At 52.8% G+C, this 19719-nt stretch overlaps 1 protein-coding gene across 4 annotated transcripts; it reads right to left on the reverse strand.

The window, feature by feature from the left end:
- Positions 1 to 777: 777 nt before the first annotated feature.
- Positions 778 to 19645, reverse strand: IFITM10 (interferon induced transmembrane protein 10). Of its 4 annotated transcripts, XM_068944781.1 has the most exons (4): positions 19539 to 19645; positions 14091 to 14876; positions 12271 to 12685; positions 778 to 1820 (listed from the first exon to the last, which is right to left on the reverse strand). In XM_068944781.1, exons 2-4 carry the CDS (start codon positions 14132 to 14134, stop codon positions 1671 to 1673), a joined length of 609 nt encoding a protein of 202 aa, XP_068800882.1. In that variant the 5' UTR covers positions 14135 to 14876; positions 19539 to 19645; the 3' UTR covers positions 778 to 1670. The 4 variants fall into 4 exon arrangements, with proteins under 4 accessions (XP_068800882.1, XP_068800879.1, XP_068800881.1 ...); XM_068944778.1 differs by lacking the exons at positions 14091 to 14876; positions 19539 to 19645 and adding an exon at positions 13278 to 13576; XM_068944780.1 differs by lacking the exons at positions 14091 to 14876; positions 19539 to 19645 and adding an exon at positions 13120 to 13421.
- Positions 19646 to 19719: the final 74 nt, after the last annotated feature.

Here is a 19719-nt window from a genome sequence, read left to right on the forward strand (position 1 = left end):
CGCTGCCGAGCCCCCCTGCTGGGGAGGCGCCGCCATTTTGTGGGGCACCAGCGGCTCGAAGGCGCAAGATGGCCGCCGGGTTCCGGAAGCTTCCGCAGGCGAGGGCGCCGCGGAGGGCTCGCTCCTGCCCGCGGCTCTCGCTGCCGGGGAGCAGAGAAGCCCTGCTAACGTGCTTTAGTAAGCAAAGCAGGAGGAGTCTGCCTTTATTAAGCCTCATCCTGGTCTCTAATAGTTCCTGGTGAGGTCATTTTACACGTGGAAAAAGATGAGGCAGCTGCGGTGTATGAGATGAGATAAAGGCTCAGGCATCTGAAAGGTTGTGTTTTAGCCCCGGTCTTGCCCTTTCGTTAGTTTTGTGACCTGGGGCTGATCTCGCAGTCCCGTGTGTTCATGTGAGGGTCTGCTGATTTCCAGCACGACACGTAGCTGCCGGCGGCTTTTGGGGGGGCTACCGCGCGGCGTCCCCTGAAACCGGGCTACCGCGCGGCGGCCTGCAGGGCGCGGCGGCAGTAGCCGGCTGCAGCCACGGCTCTTTATTTTTATAATAAACGTTAGCCCTAGTGGGAGAAGCGGAAGCTGCCTGCCCCGGCCGCGCTGGCTTGTTCGCGAGCGATGGACCGTCGCAGGAGTCGCTGCGGTCCGCGCTCTTAAACGTGGATACGCGCGCTCCTCCACGAGGGGCGTGGGGCAGGGCAGAGCCGTTTTCACTCTCTGCCTTGGGAGTCCCACGCGGGTCGAGCGAGGAGAGCACGATCTTAGGGATTAACCTAACAGCGTCAGATAGCAGAGGTATCTTTATTGACGGTTTACAGAAATACAGTAGCACTGGGTTTAACGGATTTATGCACGTTCTCCAGAAGGCGTCTAGGCCCTCAGCATTGCCAGCAGATCCCAAGGAGACGCCTTCCCTCTTTCGTCTGTCGTAACTCTTTGGGGTTTACCTGGAGGCTTTGGGGTTCTCCAGCATGAACTTTTCTAACGTTCAGTTCTCCGGGGAGGGTAAGCGGTTACAACCGTTGAATGCAAGTTCAACAGAGGACTACAGCAGAGAAGGAAAACGAACAAACAAACAAACAAACCCGAACGTACGCTGGGGAGCTGGGGGCAGGGGGAGAGCGGTCTGAACACGTCTGATATGTTCTGCGTCAGCCCTGCCTTGATCGTCAGGTTTCTCTCTCAGCAGCAGGCAGGTTGCCTTCCTCCCTCCAGCTCCGAATCCGTGCGCGCAGGTCCCGGCAGGTGCCTCCAGCCCTGGTCACCAAACGGTAGCGGCTGGGCCGCGTTTTCTGTGGCCGCTCTTCCTCCTGTACCGCTGCGGCCAGTTTCCCTGTCTAGGCTTATTGGCTCGAGTCATGTTTAGCTCGAGGTTTTGCACGCTGCTGTCACACGGTTTTCTTTACTGTAAATAGATATTTGTTATTGCTTTGTTTTTCTCCCTGTACAAATGTACAAGTGAAACCCTTTCCTACAGTAGTTCACATACAGTTTGGGGGCAGGAAGGGTATGCTCAGTTAGGCTGCTAAATTCATTTAATCTTTACTTATGTATTTACTTGGGGTTTTTTGCAATCAAGGTGGAGTCTTGTTTTTGCACCCTTGCTACAGGAAATAACTGCAGACACTTCTGGCATAGAGGCATTTTGGCGGCGGCTGCTGCTGCTGGCCTCACTCTTAGTAGTCAGTGAGTGGGTATCGCAGGAAGATGAAGATGAGGATGATACAGAAGGTGGCAAGGGCTGAACTGGTGATGTTAAAAAGCCGTGCTGTCTTGGCATCTTCAACTGCTCCGTTTAAGTCATTTAGGAGTTTCTTATCCCGGACCTGAGACAAAAAACAATTGGGACATGTATAAAAAGACATAAGCATGCTGGTTTCAAGCAACACCCGCGCAACTCCAGGCAAGTGCGCACTTGGAGAGGGAGCTGTAGAGCAGACAGCAGCTTGGAGGTAGATGTTTGCATTTTAATGCCCTGGGATCCAGATCCTCCCACTATAAAATACCCTGAGGTTTGTGTCCTGGCTCTGTTAAGGATTGAGCCTGTGAATCCAAGTACTGTAATGCATGTGGGCATGGAGTATAGCTTGAATATATCTCCAAGCCCAAGGGTGCACAAGGGGACTATTCGTCACTGCTGTCATGCACGCTGGACACGTGGACCCTTTCACTTCCCAGGGTGAGCTGGGTGCTAGGACATCCTTCCCGCCATGTTATACCCTGTGCATCCTGGCCCTGAAACACTGGCGTTTGGGTCAGCCGGTGGGAGAGCGAGAAGGCTGGCTCTGGTTCTGGTGCGTATCTCTGTGCCTCCGACTGCATTGAGGGGCTGAGCGTGCGAAACCTGGCACTGGATCCTACTGCAGTTCGCGGGCTGCGCACAAGCCTCCAGCATATTAAATAGTCCTGGGTTAATGAGCTTCTTTTGCAGGTCTTATGCAGCTTATGTAGCTTCTCTACCACTGGCGGCTTTCAATCCTAACAGCGTGGTCTGCTGTGTTCATTATCTTAGAGGCTGTGACTTTCATGGGCTCAGCTTGGGAAGCTCTGCAGGTGGGTAAAGATCTTGCATGGCCGTGCCACTGGCTGGCCCCCACCTCCGCCGGGCTGCCAGGGAGCCGGTGGCGCTACCAGCCAGCAGTTGGTCGGGACTTTAAAGCACAGCACATCAGGATGTGCTCCATCCGTTCCTAGCGCCGACACGTCCCCATCACTAAACTGCACTTACAGATGGCACTCAACACATCCTTGCCAGTAGCTGGAGCAAAGGGGAACGTAGGATGAAATATCTTGGAGATTTTAGCCCTTTTCCCTGTCTGATGTCAGAGCAGGGGCACCCGTGGGATGGTGAAGCATGGCAGCATGGGCCTGTGCGCTGTCTGCTCTGTCATTGGAAGGCTTCCGGCTGCAAGACTGTGTCTTTCGTGACACCCTATATTTGTTTCTGGGAGCGTGAGCACGTTAATGTGCTCCCGTCTGAACGCTAGATGTCGACGGCAAGCTGTGAAAACCTGCAGTCAGCGCTAGAGTGCTACCCAGAAATGTGAGAAGGCTTTTATCGACCAGGAGCCTTCCAAAGACATTCTGCAAGGGATTCAGGCCGCATCTCCGTGACTTTTTCTCTCTCCCTCCTGCGGCGCCTGCCCGCAGTGCTGTCCAGAAAGCTTGCTGAACATGGGGGAGGGCAGGAAACCCCTCAGTCCTGGATAGTCAGTGGGCCGTGCCAGCTCATGGGGCCCCTTAAAGGCCACCACATATTTCAGACCCTCCAGCAGTGTCCCCTCCATTCTAACAGTGGCAATCCTCCCCTTCGTCATCCCAGCGAGCACATCTCCGTGCCAACACCCCCTGCTCTTTGTTAATCCCGCATGGGGAGGGAGGCTGTTGCTTGCATACAGCGTGCAGGAGCCTGCACTGACAGTCACATTGGCAAGGCTGGAAAAGAAAACCTCTGTTTCCTTTTCTGTATAAAATCCTGGAGTCCCACCTTCTCCTCTCATCTTGCCCTCCTGCCAGGAGCGTGTGGCCAGAGCTGGGCTGATCTGCCAGACCTGCACTGGTGCCTGAAGCTCTGGAGGAGAGCCGTGGTGCTGCTAGCACCGAGCACTCGCTGATCCTGGCCCACGCCGAGTGCTTCTCGAGCAGCCAGCCTTTGAGCGTGCAGCCAGCGCTAGGAACTGAGCCACTTTCTGCGGGGGCCTGTTGCTGTCCCTATGCAAAAGAGCCAGGCTGAGAAAGCCGCCGGGAGCTGCTCCTCGTCTTTGCAGGGCTTTGAGGAAAACCAGGCACCAGGGGTGTTGTCCGGATGTCCTAGGACCTGCACATCCTGCTCTTTTGCAGCCTCGGGGGACCTGCCTTATCCTGCTGGGAGAGGGAACAGGTGAGAGCCCAGTCTCCAGTCCCCTGTAGCAGGATTTCTCATGAGTATACCAATGAATGTGGCAGAGGTAGGGAGCTTGTTGCAGGCAGCTATGCAGCAGCAAAAGCATTTTCCTTACTGCGCGGAACAGAAAGGATGCCAAGAGGAGTCCAGGTGCGGCTGGCAGAGCGGTATATACCCTGTTGTCAGCCTCCCATGGTCCCAAACTGAGCTTGGCTTTACGGCACGTTTGGATGATGTTTGCAGTAGTGGAGATCACCTTGGAGAAGGGGGCAAGGCTAGAGCCTGGGAGCTCACGTGCCCTTTTGTGTCAGTTTTGTGTCTGGCGTGACTCACCTCTGAAATTATTCTGCAGATTTAGCGTCCTCCTGAAAACCGTCAGCACATCAGTGCTGGGCAGCCAGCGCCTCCTCACCCACCAGTGGTAAACGCAGAGCTCTGTGCTTGGTGAACCGGCTGTGCACAGACAGGTTTCTCAGCCCAGACACACAGAGCCGCAGGGGCACTGGATTTGGATCATAAAGCCTTAAAGACACTCCCAGCGGACTCTCTTAAGTGAAGAGCAGTCTCTAATGTACTTGCCTCTTCACAGTGGTTGGGCTGCCGAAGGCAAACCGCGTGCTGCAAATATTGCGTCTCCTCCCTGCGCTTCGGGCACAGGCGGGCTGGGTGGTTGGTGGCAGAGCTGGAGGGCTGAGGGGAGAAGTGGGCCTCTGTGTTCATAGCAAATACCTGCTGCTGATGTCCCTCAAGCAACAGCTAAGCAGAACCAAATGTAGACAGTGCAGCTTGGAGAGGTCCCTATCTCTCTCCTGCAGCCTGTTTTTGCCTTCAGCCACACTGTGCCAGGGAGATGGAGATATCTCTAGCAGACCAGTATGTCTTGCGTACCAAGCTTTCCACCCCTCCTACTGCCTCCTAACCCCTGGCTCTTGCTCCTCCCTTCCCCGGTGCCTGGTTCTCCTTCACTGCTCCCCGCAGCAGTGATTTCCATGCCAGGCTCTTTCCCAGTGCTCCAAGCATCCTCTCTGGCCTGATGCTGACTCTCAGTAGCGACCAGCGCTTTAGCTCTCTTCCATGCCCTGCTTCGGCAGCACTCCTGCATCCCTGCCTTCTCCTGCTGCCTCTGGTTCCTCAGCCTCCCCTTCCCTCTCTCCTTCCTGACCATGGCACCATTTTTGCTTTTAACCTTGCTTTCTCCTTTGCCTGGTGCCTGCCTGCAGCTTTTCTTGAGCTCTCCCTCTCTGTCTCTATCCCTGCTGCAGACCTCAGTGCTGAGCATTTCTAGAGAGAGTCCTGGAAAGGTGTTGTCTTCCCAGCTCCACTTTTTCTCCCAATTCAGTTTTTGTCCATCCCATCTCTCCTCTTTCCAAAAGTTGCTACCCTCAGCACCCTCCTCGTGGTCTCTCTCCCTCCTCTGCCTCCTCCTCTTTGTAAGTTCTCACCAACTTCTGTTTGTGCCCAAATATGAATACTGAGCAAGATGTCCCCTCACCTGTCTTCTGCGCTCACCTCTAGCCTCTTTCTCACCCTTATTTCTGATGTGCCCTTGTTCCCTCAGCCTGTCTTGGTCTCCACCCTCCTTCCCTCTGTTTTATTCTCCTGTTTAACTAGCCTCCTTTGACTCCTGCCCCTCTGCAAAGAGGGACACAACCTCCCTCTTTTCCTGCCTCTCTGGAGGGCCCATCTGTCTGCTCCCACGAACCCCTGCTGCACACCAAGCTTTTCCCACTCCCTGCTGTTCCCTGCAGTCCTGCGCCCACTGCTTTCTGCTCTATGGGGAATATTGTGGCTGAGGAGGTAACGTGGCCTATCTCCTTCGAGCAAATGAAAGGAGAGCTTTGCATTTGGCTTCATCTAGCTAAATGCTGCCTTTGATTCATCTGACCTTTCTCTTCAGCTTGACTTTCCCCTCAAATCTCCTCCGACTGCTTTGGCCTGGGTTGTGTGGCTCCTTCATCCTGCCCCCGCCTCACTGAGTCCCTCTGTGTGCCGTCCTTGGCCTCTTGCTCTCCTCCCTTGCTATATTCCCATACATCCTATGGCTTCAGCTGTCAGCTGTACACAAATCATCAGTTATTGTCCGTTATCATCTGTACTGCAGTCAAGCCTATAAGCTCCGAACAAGTACCAGGGCTCCTGCTGTATGCAAATGTAATGAAAAGACATTTCTTGTTCCAAACCACTCACAGTCTGAGCCTCCTACTTCTCTCTGGCTCAGTCTCACCTCCTCTGGCCTGGCCTTGCATCCCCCAGCACACTCTTGGACGTCTCCCTTTAATGTCCTGCAGTGACATGAAAATCAGTCTCTGTAGGAGGAGCTCTCCTAGACAGCCGAGGCGGCACGTTCCTGTTCCTTCCCTGCTCTGTCCTTCTTGAGGAGATGCCTGTCTTCCTCATATCTCAGCCTCATCGTTTTCTATTTTCATGCTTCTGTGACCACCATTGCCGTAATATGCTGGCACCTGGCACATAAGAACGAGCGAGTCCTCTCAGTGCTTTTGAGAGACCTGGAGCTGTCTCCTTGTGTACCAGAGAAGGTGAGGCCCACAGGTGAAAAGGTCTCCAAGGTCACAAGGCCAGAAAAAAAGGGGAAAACCCCTGAATCCGGATCTGATGTTTCCTTAGTCACCGACTGTCCTTCCTCACTGTCACTTCGCCCCTTCCCACTTTGCCTAAAAATTATTTTGGGATTTTTACCCTGTTTCACACTGAGGTGGCTGACGCATAAGGACAGTTAGCATGCACCTGTGGGGTTTCACCAGGCAGCCCAAAGCACTGTGTGTTGGCTCTTTTGGAGAAATCACCCTAGAAAAGGCAGCTCTTAGCTCTGATTCGGCTTGGCACTTCATACACTTCTTCCTCTCATGTTCTGCCCAGCCTTCCATGAAACACAGCTGATTTTGTACTTCAATATGCAAACACTTCTCCTGCCCTCTCCCACTAGCGAAAGGTGGTGGTGGCCTCTCCCTTCATCCCTGTTTATCTGCTGCTTCCAAGCTGTTCCCCTTGCCCTCCGCCACCTCCAGCACATCTGTGCCTGCAGTCTTTCTCTTCTCTCCCTGACCAGCGTCCCCTGTGGCTGGTCCCTGACTGGATCTCCCCGCAAGGCATTTCTCTCTGCTTTGCCTATTTGTCTGTCTTTCAGTCCTACTCCACGTTTGTATTTATCCACCACCTGGAAGTCTCTCTCCTACATGTCTGCTATGTGCAAGCTCCCTTTTCCCCTTGAGCTCCTTGGCCTCCTCCCGACACCTTTTCTCTCTTGGATGCCTCGGCAGTGACCTCCCCTTTCCTTGCTTTCCGGTCTCGGCCCCTCTCATTTTCAGGAGCAAGGAACTTGCTGTGTGGGTACCAAGTGCTGCGTCAGCTTCCAGAAGGAGACAAATGGTTTGTTGATAAGGAGTCTAATGAGGCTGTATTTAAGGCAGCCTGGCTTTTAGTATTCAGCCCACAGCTGGTTAGATGCATGCTTTGGGAAGAGGCTGGTGCGGCTATAAACCTATTTCCACACAGAGCTCTGCTTCCCAACCCATAAGGAGCTTTTTGCTCTGGAGGGGATCCTTGGATTTCCTTGCTGTAGGAATCAGTTAGGGCTCTCCAGCCTGCTTATCTCCTTTGTGCCTAGCGCTGGGACCTGCGTCATGTGGCGAGCTGCGCTGCTGAGAAGCAGCTTTTGCCCCTCAGTCTCACTTACTTCCATAAACGGTTGCTCTTCCCAAAAAGCAGTCCGAGAGGCCGGTCACTGCAGCCTCACTGCTTTTGTAGCTTAATTACTACCTATGTATTTGTGCCAGCCTGCTTCCACTCAAAACAGAGAAGATCAACAAGCGGCCAGATAGGAAGCCAAGCAGAAGTGCCCAAAGCTGCGTGTTCGGGATCGCTTACAGAGCAAGGAAGAGAGCTCAGATTTTTGGAGACCCCCACCATCTCCTCCTGCTAGGCCATACTGCTTCCCCCTGGCCCTCTGTTTTGATGGGCCACTGAAACTGCTCTTTTTTAGCAAGGAAAAAAATGCCACCACGTGTCAGAGGTCTCTCTCCATTGCCGAACGTAGCCACGTTTCCCACCGAAAGCAGGCACCGCACCCGTGGGAACGCAGACGCCTCGCAGCTCCTGCTGGCTTGCTGTAATGCATCTTTTGATGGCAGGAAAGGGTGGCTGCATGGAAATGCGGCAGGGAAGGAAAAATTCTGAAAGCAAACCCAGGGGTTGCTGGTTGGACTTAAAAAGGCAGCAGGGCTTCTTGCCACCTTGATCTCTATACATTCAAAATTAGGCCTCCATAATATGACTTGTCTCAGATCCCAGCTCCTCTGATCTACTGCCTCATAGCATAATTGGTACTGAGAAAGATTTGGCTTTCCCCAGTGGTCTCCTGAGACAGACCGCCTAATGACTGAAGCAAGATCTCCTAACACCAAGTACTGATGCATCATTCATTACTGCTTAGAGCTGGGAAAAAGGGGGGAAGGGAGTACGCTGAGTATCTAGTGCAAAAAGCCAAAGCCACAAAATTCGCCTCTGATCAAAAACAACAAAACCTCCCCAAAACCTGTCCATTGGAACGATCCTAGTATTTGTGCTGAACTTTTATTAATATTACTGTAGGATTTCTAACTTCCCTAGTCCTGCTATTTATCTCTGTTTCCCCACCACGAACACACACTTGCAGTTACATGTAAGCACATTGCTCGCGCTCCATAAGGCTGACCTTGAGAAGCCTGGGATGCCAGAAATAACCCCCAGAGGGATATGTGAGTTGGTGCAACTCCATTGCAGTCCAGAAAGCCATGTCTGCTGAGGATCTAGCCCACTGTGGGTGTAAATAAAAACCAGGTGTGCAGTCACAGTGTTATTCAGAGCACCCGGCTACTGTGTCTGTGACGCGCTGTACTTGGGCTTGGGTGTCACAAGCTTTGCACTCACCTGACTTCAGATGTTTCTTTGAAAAAGAGCACAAATTCTTTGATGTAGGTGCTGGCATATTTCTTTGGCACGTTTCTGTAAATCGTGATCACAATGAAATGGCAAATCATGCATTTCCATGCAGAAAAAAGGCTAGAAATCTATAGCTCACGTCCATCCCAGGACAAGAGGACAAGCAGATGTGGAGCTACGGTTTTCACAGCTGCGGCTGAAACCAGTAAAAGTGGGCATGGAGAGTGAGCATTTTTAAGGTAATATTGAAGTGGACCCAGCGGTCCTGGTTCAGCACAGTACCTAAGCACGCTTCTAAACTTCCGTGTGTACGTTATGCTGTGGAAATTGGTGGAAATAGTAGGGTGTGCTGAGGTGCATAATGAAACAGCTCACTGACTTGAGGCATGATATGGCTACTGTTTTATTAGCAGTATGAATTTGGCAAAAGCAGATGCTGTTTTTTATGATGTATTGAAAAAGCTATTTGTGATAATGAAAACAATGATTCTTGTGGTTTCTAAATGTTTAAGTTATTTAAAGGAAATGTAAAAAAGCATAATCTGAGGACCTAGTGCTATCAATGCATTAATTGCAATTCAGCCAGGAAATCTGTGCTACTCTGGCCAAGAGGCTCTGCCTTCAAAGGACGAGCCTCACTGCTGGGGTCCCAGAATGAGCTTTGGAAGGGTTAAATGCTGCTGCTCTCCTGTCCCTCCCCACAGCACCTTCCTTGGTCTCTGCAAAGCACAGGAATCCTAGAAGGGCTGGGACATAAATATCTGCCACTGGATTGTCCTTAAAAGCAATTGCAGAGGAACAAGACAAGTCTTTTTTAAAGGGCCATCTATCCCCAGTGCATTCCTTACTTCTGCTTTCTCTTAACTTCTGGGAAAAACTTATTGACCATAAAAGAGATGACAACATTAGCACTGGGTAGGAATGACCCTTACATCCGATGGTGGCTCCTGAGGGCACACGCATGCGCGCGCACCAGAGCGCCCTGGTTGGGGTATTGCAGAAATCTCTGCTGCAGTTGTGAGTAAGGAAGGATCCTGTATTTCCTAACATCCCACAGGCGTTCCCCAAAACAGACCTCCACAGCAGCCCCATTTTCTTCCACCACTCCTCCCAGTACCGGCCTGAGGGGGCTGAACACTGTCTCTGGCGCTCACTGTCCCTCCTGCTACTTGCTAGCCGTCTGGCAGCTCTGAGGGACATTTCATTTGTATTTGTCACTCTGCTTTGGAGTCACAGTTGCTGGAGAGGACTAAGAACAGAGCAGGGTTCCTCCTACCATCGGTTCACCACAGCTTGGTTCAGCTCGGCTCAGCCAGGCTCTGCATCTGCACATGGACCACCACTGCAGCCGATCAATTACTGCTCTACAGTCCAAAACGTAATGCTGGTTTCTGACAGCCATCTTATTTTCTCTTCTCCCTGATTCCAAGCTAATTTGCCCCATTAAATTCCCTCTCCGCCAATTTTTTTTTTTTTTTCCACACTAGAGTTTATAGCCTTTAGACATTTGCAGAGTGAGCCCACACATCTGCCCTTATGGTAAGGCTCAGGCTCTGGTTTCCTTCAGCATTACACAGGTGGATGCTGCCTCCTCTTCCTCCTCATGTCAAAGACAGCAAAGGGTGAAACCTTTAAAAGCCTTGTAAGAAGCAGACCCCGTTTGCCCTGTCTCCTTGGGATGAGTCAGTCTAGTTCTCAGGCTGTCCTGCCCATGCCACGGGCTGCAATCAAGGAACCGCTTCTACAGAAATATCTACTATGTCCCAACAACATGAAAGCTTTTCTCAGCCCGCTGTGGCTATGACTTGCTCGGGAAAGGCTCCAGTCATTAAGGTAAAGTCAAGCTAACAAAGACACGAAAAAGAAGCAGGAAGCCAGTTTCTTCCTTCTCCTGGCGTAGCTGCCCCAAAGCGTCGATCACGTTAAGGGAATCCTCTCTTTCGCACAGTTAGGCTGCTGCTTGCTGAGTTTGCCCTTGGGTCAGCCCTGCTTGTGGTAATGCTCAGCACCCATATAATTTAAGCTATTAAATGCCTCTTCCAGGCAGCCATGGGTTAAGCCTGCTGCATGGATGGCAGATGAGTGTTCAGCTCCCCGTCTCACGGAAGGGGAAACTGAGGCATGTGGCACTGCAGCAGGTCGCCCAATGCAGAGCTAGGGGACCTCGCTGGTGGGGTCTGTGGGCTTGACTCTGAGCTTTTTTGACAGTGACCCTGGCAGCGTGAAGGCTCGTAGGCAGCCTCCTCGCAGTGCTGTGGCATTCGCCGTCCTGGGAGTTAGACGAGGTTAATTGATCTGTTTGTGTGATAAAACCCGTCTGTGTACTGGCCTTCCTCTAAATGCTGCCTGCCAGAACAAATCAGCTAGATCGCTGTCCCTGAGGCCTGCCGAAGTCTGGCACAACTGGGGCCACCCAGGAGCCCTGAGACTCTTTACATATATATTTAGTTAATTTTTATGCTGAAAAGAAGGCAAGGGAAGCCTCTTTCCCGACAGATGCTGGGAACCTGCCTGTTGGCCGAGCGCTCCAGCAGTGAAAGCCTGCAGCCCAGCCAGGCGGCTCTCCCCCTGCAGCTACAGGGAACGGTTGCAGAAGCATTGCATGGGCTCAGAGGATAGGGTTACCCCCAGGAAGGTCTAAGCAAACAGAGCCATCAGGGTAGCACACTGCAACGCTGGCTGCTGAGAATTAGACCCCGTCCTCATTTCTAGGGTAAGCAATCGCTGTGGACTGCAACAAGCATCCTGCGTAGCCTTGGACTAACCCAGTCCCGTTCCCTTTGCGGGCTGTGCTCCATACTGACTCCCTCTCCATCAACACATCTATTTTTTTTTCCTGAGCCACAATGTTGTGCAAAGCCCTCTGCACTCTCTTCAACTTCCTCGGCTATCGGGGCTTGTTCCCACCGTGCTGGCCGGACTCCAGGGCTTGCCTGGTGATTTACCGGGCTCAGGGGAGGGCTGGCTACAAGCCACTTTCCCCTCTCATGTTTTAATCAGAGAGAGGGCAAGCGGCAAATCGTTAGGATTGCCCTGCACCTTGGCAACCTCTTCCCCCTGCCGCTTGCCGGGTGCTGGGGACTCAGTCCGGCTGCTTCTGGTTCCTTTTGGCTGCAAATATAATGCTGCTGGACCCCATACTAACAGGATCTCTGTGTCCCCAAAGAAGGGAACGAGTGCTAGTGCCTTCAGGCACAACCAAGCTGAGCCCAACCCGTGCTGCCTGCCTGTAGACCTCGTCATGGTGGTACCCAACAGCCTTCGAGGACACCAGAACAAGTCCAAGCACCTCTTGCAACACGCACAGCAACGTCCCCAGCTCCGAAACTCTCCTCGGCTCTCCCAAGCCCGCTCCTCGGCGGGCGCAAACTGATGCCTTTCCGCTCACTTTCATGGCCCAGAGCTGATTTACACCAACAGCTCCCCCCATGCCGTGCCTCGCACTCAGTACTTACTTTCAGCGAGTAGGCCAAGGCGATGAAGCCAAGGCAGCAGAAGTTGAGGTAGACGAAGTTGAAGATGGACCAGAGATAGTAATCATTCACCTCGGTGGTGTCTGGGTAGATCTCGATCACTGTCGTGGGGTTGGTCATCGTCTTCTTCTCTACAAAGTGCTTGCACTGGACAGCCGGCCGTAGGCTGTCCCCTTTGCAGCTCTTGCTCTCCATGAGGTACCCGGCGGAGGAAGGGGCCAGGATGGGTGACGCGGGCTGCAGGGCGGGCGGCTTGGCGATGCAGGCGAAGCAGCCCTGCGGGGGGCCGTGCGGGGCGCGGGGGGCCCAGGCTGCCGCGGCGAGGGGGCACGGCGGGCCCAGTGGCGGCTCCTGCGCTCTCTCCGTGGCGGCTGCCACGGGTTCACCAGGCGCCGTCCTGGCAAAGTAAAAGCCCCTGTGAAAAGCGGGGACGGGGGAAAGGGGAGGTGGGTGCCGGGAGGAGAGGGGGGGAAAAACAAGGGGAGAGAAAAAAAGGAGTGGGAAAGGGGAGGTGTGGGGGGAAGGCAGAAGAGAGCAAGAGGGCCAGGGAGATGGAGGAGAGCGTGGGGAGCAGAGGGGAGAGGCAGGAGAGGAGGACAGGGAGGAAGGGGGAGGAGAGAGCACCGTTACACCCCGGCCCACCAAGCTGCTCTCTCCGGCGCGCTGAGCCGCCTGCAATGCCGGCGGCCCCCCGTGCCAAGCGGCCGGGGGTCCCGCGCCGCTGCCGCCCCGGAGCCGGGGACGTCCATCGCTCGCCCATCCTGTCCTGCCCTGCCCTGCTCGCCCTCGCTCCCGCCGTCCTGCCCTTCGCGGCCGCAGTCCGGCGATAACCTCCGTGGCGGCTCCCTGGCTTGGCATCGCGCACGCACACGCACCAGCATGGAGGAGGGAGGCTGCGTGCGCGTCTTGGAAAAGAGCGAAAGAAGGAGGGAGCGGGGATTAAGGGGGAAAAAGGCGAAAGCGAATGAAAGGCACAAAGAAACACTTGCGGAGGAGTGGGGGGGTCTGCAAAGAGAGTTCCCAGGCAGTCGCGGCGCCCTCCCCCTCCCGCCTGCAGCCCGTCCGTCTGTCCGGCAGGGCCTCCAGCTTTCCGTCCCATCCCGGGATCCGCGCGGGTTGCTGGGGGGCAGCTTCTCGGCTGTTGGTCGGTACGGCTGAGCTCGTCTCCTGGTGCGGCACAGCAGCCCGGATCCTCTCGCTCTTGCTCGCTCACTCGCTCCCTTTTTAATTTTTTTTTTTTTTTGCTGAGTCCTCATCTCTGCGGGATTCCTGATGTAATTGCATTTCCCAATTCCTTTCACCTGTCAGCAGCTTCCCTCCCCCCCCCCCCCCCCCGCTTTCGGAGAATATCATGGCCCGAGTGGAGGAGGAAGAGGAGAGGGAAGAGGGGGGAGAGAGCATGAGGACAGAGGATGGGGAAGGGGTGCGCGGGAAGAGGCTGCCTCCCTCTCCTCCCCCCTGTTCCCTTGTTCGCCGGGCGATTAGGAGAGACGAGTCCACCTCGTGCTGCCTGTCCGTCCGTCCATCTCTCTCCTCAGAAGGCATCAGGAGAGGAGAGCGAGACACTCACCGGGAGCAATGCGGGGAGTCGCTGCATATCCGGCTCAGCACTGCCTCCGGCTCGGCTTTCTTAGCGCTGGAGTTGATGGAGGAGGGGAGGGCAGGGGTGGGGGGGCGCGGACGGGACCGAGGTGGGAAGGATGGGGGCTCGGGGCAGGAAGGTCAATCAGCAGCCCCCCCAAAACATGCTCTTTACCTCTGCATGCGTGCCTGAGCCCCGATGCCCTTCTCCTGGTGCCCACCTGCCTCTCCCCAGTGTGGGGATGTCACCTCCCGGTTCAGCCATCCCGGGGCTGCCCCGCTGGAGAAGTGCGTCTCCTGGGCACGCTCCTGACGGTGCTGGGCATCCTCCGAGCAGGTTTCCGTGCCAGCCGGCGGCGAGGCTCAGCCCGACTCTCTAACGCCCAGCATGGTCCATGGAGACCTTGGCAGCCGGGTCTCGCTGCAGCCGGGGCGGCCCGGAGGAGGACCTAAAGCACGCCTGGAAGGGGGGTGCGGGGAGGACGAGGACAGCGCTGAGCGAGGTCGCGCTGAGTGCAGCGCCGTGGGCAGAAAAGTGGCGTTTGTGCTCCGGTCATGAGGATCCGATAGCAAGCGGATAAATCCTGTGTGCAGCGCGAGGCAAGAGCGTGCCAGAGCCCCGCGCCAGCGGGGGCTCGCAGCAACCGGGCAGCGGGCCTTTCGGGCGCTTTAGCGGAGGGAAGTGGGCATGGCACCAAAGGTGGAAAAGCCCCGGTGGATCTGGCTTTGGCTTTCCGTCCGTGCCTGGCTTTGGCACGGGATCAACAAAATGGCTTCTGCCTCCAGTTGCCGACTGAACTGGGAGCTGTGCGGAAACCGCTTGTAACTTCATATCCTGGGGATGCGATGCCGGCGCGCGGCTGGTGCCGCGTAGGGACGGCTCTCAGGTCATTGGGGAGGCTGCAGCTGCGGCGTTGGGGACGTGAGGACGCGCTGTGTCACCTTGCCGTGGCAGAGCCCGGCATGGCACAGGTGGGCTTGAGGCAGCGGCCGGTTGTGCTGGAGCGCTGGGGAGGGAGAGCAGATCAGTCTCAGCATCGCAGGAGAACCCATGGTAGAGCAGTCACTGGAAATGGGCTGATAAGACGCGTAAATTATGTTAGATAAATTAAAAGTTCATGAGAACAGTACCTGCAGGGGAAGGGAAATCCTCTGTAACGGCTTTAAGCCTACCAACAAAGTGCTGAGTTAAGAAATAATAACTGTAATTTAACTTGGTGGCTTGCAAGCAAGTTTGGCTCTGGGATGGTGGCACCCACAAAGTTTATTCTCACAAGTCAGTATGTGGTGAGGGGACTTTTTGCACTCTCAGGCTATAAGGGGTCTAGTTTGCACCATGCTGCTTTAGTCCCTTTGAAGGCATCTCTGATGGTTAAAAAGGGGAACGTGTCTTCTGGTTAGGGATTTAGCACTGCCAGAGAGGTGCCAAAATAGAGAGGGTTTCACTAGTGCTACGTTTGTCCGTGACAAGACCGAGATCTCTCTCCGAGAAGCTGTTAAGGAACATAGACAGCTATGGGATGAGAACGATGATCTCCAGGGATTAAGATATTTGCAGGAGAGGCAGAAAAGAATCTGTGGAAATGCTAAGCTGGAAGCTATGGCCAGCTATTGTCAGCTGGTCTGGAGGGCTTTGCTAAACCGAGGAAAGCCGTGGCTGTGCCGAGAGGCTTCTTCCAGGCTCAGAAGAAGCAATTAAACCCCTTTTATGCAGGGAGGTTGCTGTCATCCATAGGAGCTACTGCCCAAGGCAAGGCTTGATCCCAGGGAGGCCCTGTGGTTGAGGGGGCTCAGGGGTCACAAACGCAGGGACTGGGAGGCCGTGCATGTTGAAGGCAGAAGCCAGCAGAAAAGCCAACATGCAGAGAAGCAGCTGTGACCGTGCCCTGGGGGCAGCAAAGCCACAAAGATCCTCAGGACACTGTGCCTGGAGGAAACAGAAATTAGACAGTTGCTTTGTTCCTAACCAAGCTTTTTGTTCCTGCTGTCCTCAGGGAAAGGTGATGCTGTGTTCATACCTTGTAAATAAGCGAGATTGCACCAAATTGCCCATTGTACTGCTAATTCTCCTTCTAAAGGCAATGTATTTCAAGGTCCTACGTATCGGCTAACCACTCAGGGCCCTAGAATAAAAAGTCCATCTTCAACAGAATTCCAAATTTTCAGCGAGGAACCATGAAGACCCATACAAAGACCAGTATCTTTAATAGTCACTAACAAACTGGAAAGTAAGTTAAGCAATGAAGTGGAAATACAAGCAGCTGATGCACATTTATTTAGTGTAGCCTAGCCCAGAGAAGACTATGGGCGAGTTCACAGAGGCCAAAGCCAGGTGACTAAGTGACATGACTTCAGCATGTATGAGCAATACAGTGTTGATTAGAGGGATGAAATGAAGGGTTAGAGCTTCCTGTAACCTGCTGAGAGCCAACAGGATATCCCGCTATTCTCAAATTCCCTTCATGGCATTCCCCTGAGGCATGTGGTACTGCTGGTGTCTGGGGAGAAGCTACGAGCCCGGATGGAGCACAGCCTCGTCTGGTTCTTCTGTCCTCCTGGTGATAGGCTCAAAGAACACGTCTCCATCAGCCAAATATCAGCCTGTCGTTTGTTTGTCTTGTGAAAGTTGTGTATGTAGAACTGCCCCTCTTCATATGTTAAACAGGGAGAGAGGGTGAGAAGAGAAAAATAGAGAGGTCAAAAAGCAGACTGGGAGGAGCAGACAGCAGGGTGGCGTAGGGGATTGTGAGACCAACATGACTTTGCTTTGGAAATTGAGGGTAGAGAAGTGGGATGGAAGCTAAAAGGGTGTTGGGAGACTGGAACAGAGACAGAGAGGAAACAGAGAGAGAAATACTGTGCAAGGGGAAAAAATGAAGAGGGTTGAGGAACCCTGTCCCAGTTCATTCATGGTGGAGAGAGCAAGAAAACTAGTTAACTGAAAGGTGAAAAACATGCCTTGAGGAGAGCACAAAAAATGAAAAATCCTGAAATAAAACCCGAGGCAGAGAAACAAAATGGATGGAGCAAGAGGAATAAAGGAAGAGAAGAGAGCAAAGGTGGAGATGGACCTTGCTTCTCTGTTTGAAACACCAGAGCACGTCTGCTCTCTCCCCATGCTGGCTCTGCAGGAGGAGTCTTGGGAGGGATCTTCTGGCCTGTTGCGCTGACTCTCAAACAGTCCCAGCAGGGAATGGAGAAACACCTCCTAGATCCTGCAGCCATGTCTGGTGTGACTGGAAAGCTGCTCCACACACCCCTTGGACACTGGATAGGCCCCACTGTGGCTGGGGAAAGGCAGTCTGAGGTCATATTCCACAGGTGGGTACGTTTCCTGATGTAAGTAGGACTGAAAGGTCAATGAAGTTGGATGGTTGTTTTTCTGTTCTGTGGCTACTGGATCAGGCCTACAGTTTGCAGAGCACTTTGAGGTCTTTTTTATGATTAGCAGTTCATCATCTTTCTTAATGCTATGTATAAGCTATGAAAGGTTTATTAGCTTGGAACACAGTGCCTTATACGCAGCATCGTCAGTTCAAAAAGCATTCATATGACCCTTCAAAATTAGTGAATAGGCTTAAAAAATAGTGACGCTGAGAACAAAACAAAACAATATTCTGCGTTATTTTAATGTTCCTCCTGTTTTTCACAGGTCACACGTCCAAGCCCACAGCCAGGAGGGCTAGGAATACTTTCTTTTCAAAGAGAAGCTGCGATGAATATAAATAATTGTTTGTATTACTGTGACATCAAGGCCCACATCCCATTGTGCTAAGGGACAAACGGAACAGAAAGACGCTTCCTGCCCAGAGCAATTCTCTGGTAATCTTGTTAGAGATGTGCGGGCTGTAACATAACCAAGTGCTTTAAGACCCGTGAGAAAGTCTTCCATCTCAAATCCTACCTCAGTTCTCTGGAAAAATATCAGAAGGACCTGCCCCTACCTTTTATTACAATGACCTGAACGGGCTTTCCTCTTTCCCTGGTGAAATTCCTCAGTGGGTCGCTAAGCCCCCTAAGCAATAAGGTGATCTGAAGGGTAAATCCCATCTCCCCACTTTCCCTTGATTTCTCTCTCCTGTCCTCTAGCTTTCAGTTTGCACTCCGCTTCTTTTCCCTCCCAAAGAAACCTAAAAATAAAGAAACCGAAAAAGAGCGGAAAAAGCCATCAACCCCCAAACAAAGTGCTTAGTCATTCACGGTTAGTAAAAATAGTTTCCAAAAGCAACAAATTGCTGCACCAATCAGAGGAGCATGTTATCTCCATAAACAAGGGGTCTAATCCTCCCTTTGCTTGTGACCTGGTGTAAGAGCCCCAGCATGGGCAGGTCCTTATCTGAACAGGCTTTTGGCAAAAGACCTAGAGCGGAGCCAGCTGGAGAAGGATCATATCCATGAAGACAGCCTTGGGGACCAGTGCCAGACACCCTAGTGTTCAGAGGGAGTTGTAATGAAAGTGTTTATCTTCTTTGCCGTAGTGGAGAAATTTAATAAGGACTAAGTTTCAAATTGTCAAGTGAAGGGAGATCTGCAGAGGTAATGCAGTAAATGGGAGGGGTGGGAGACACGGGAGGGAAAGGAGACATCATGTAATACTGAACATTTGCCTGGGCAGGAGCTGAACAAGACAACGAGGAACCAACTTCAGGCTGCTCATGGAGTCAGATCCACTCCACTCCCTGGTGAGCCGGACCTTGTTAAAACACAGACTGAAGAGCCTGGCCCTTGGCTTTTCCAGCTCTTGTCCAAGATCAAGCCTGCGATTGTTCCTATTGAGATGCAACGTTCAATACTCATGGTACGATTAAAGGCTTAGGCACGATCCCCAAAGCAGAAATGATGTCCTATATCTGTATCAATAAACATTTGACAATACGTTCTCCCCTTGGGCTATTGAGGAAAGGTGGGCAGCAGGAATGGTTTCCAGGACCCAGCCAGACCTTTTGAGTTATATCCACCTCTTTAACTTGGGAGAGCAGATGACTGTGGTGGTAAGGCTTCCTGGGGGAATAGAGACTTGGGACACACCGGCAGGGAATCTGTTGAGCAATCCAAGCGCTCAGATCTGCACTCAGAAAATAGGATGGGATTTTACTCTGTCTGCCTTGATTATGTAGATGCTATTTTTTTCCAAGTAGGGATTAGCTCTCATCATGTGTTGGTACAGCACCTGGCACATAGGGCTTTTGTTCTGCGCTGGAGTCTCTAGCTCCCCTACAGCAGCTCTAGGCCTAAAAATGAGACAGCAAGGCCGTAAGGATGGATTTTTCACACGTTTTGAAAAACAATTGTGCTCTTCATCAGCAGGCTCTGACAGTATAATCTCCATATCCCAGTTGGTTTAACGGTGCTGTGGGAACAAGGGCAGGACTAGAATTAGAAACAGGAGTCCTGCTTTGGCCACCACAGGAATGCTTTTTGTCCCAAGTCCACCACAAAATTGTTCTATCTATCTGACCCAGATGATCAGGAGACACCGCGATTATCCTGTTGAAGGACTATCCTCCACAGCACTCGGCCAGAGTGATGCGGCCCCCAAGAAAAGGCTTTGGCTAGCAGAGATGTTCGGAGCACCTACTGGGTCAGGTTGTGTTGGGTCAGCCAGGTGAAGCTGTCGCGTTGCCTTGTGGATGCTGGGTTATGTTTTAATAAATTGAAAAAAGACAAACCTGACAGCCGCCCAGCATGCTTCGTTATCAGTGAGGAGAGAAGGAGCCCTTCCGAAATGCGCACCATCACACCCAAGCGAACTGCCAGACATTGCAAAACCAACAGGTCTGAGGGACACAGGCTCTTAACACAGAGTAGGAGTTTGGCAATTTCAAACTGCTTAAAGAAAGACCACTCTCA

Source organism: Struthio camelus, chromosome 5 (genome assembly GCF_040807025.1).
Source record: "Struthio camelus isolate bStrCam1 chromosome 5, bStrCam1.hap1, whole genome shotgun sequence".
NCBI lineage: Eukaryota > Metazoa > Chordata > Aves > Struthioniformes > Struthionidae > Struthio > Struthio camelus.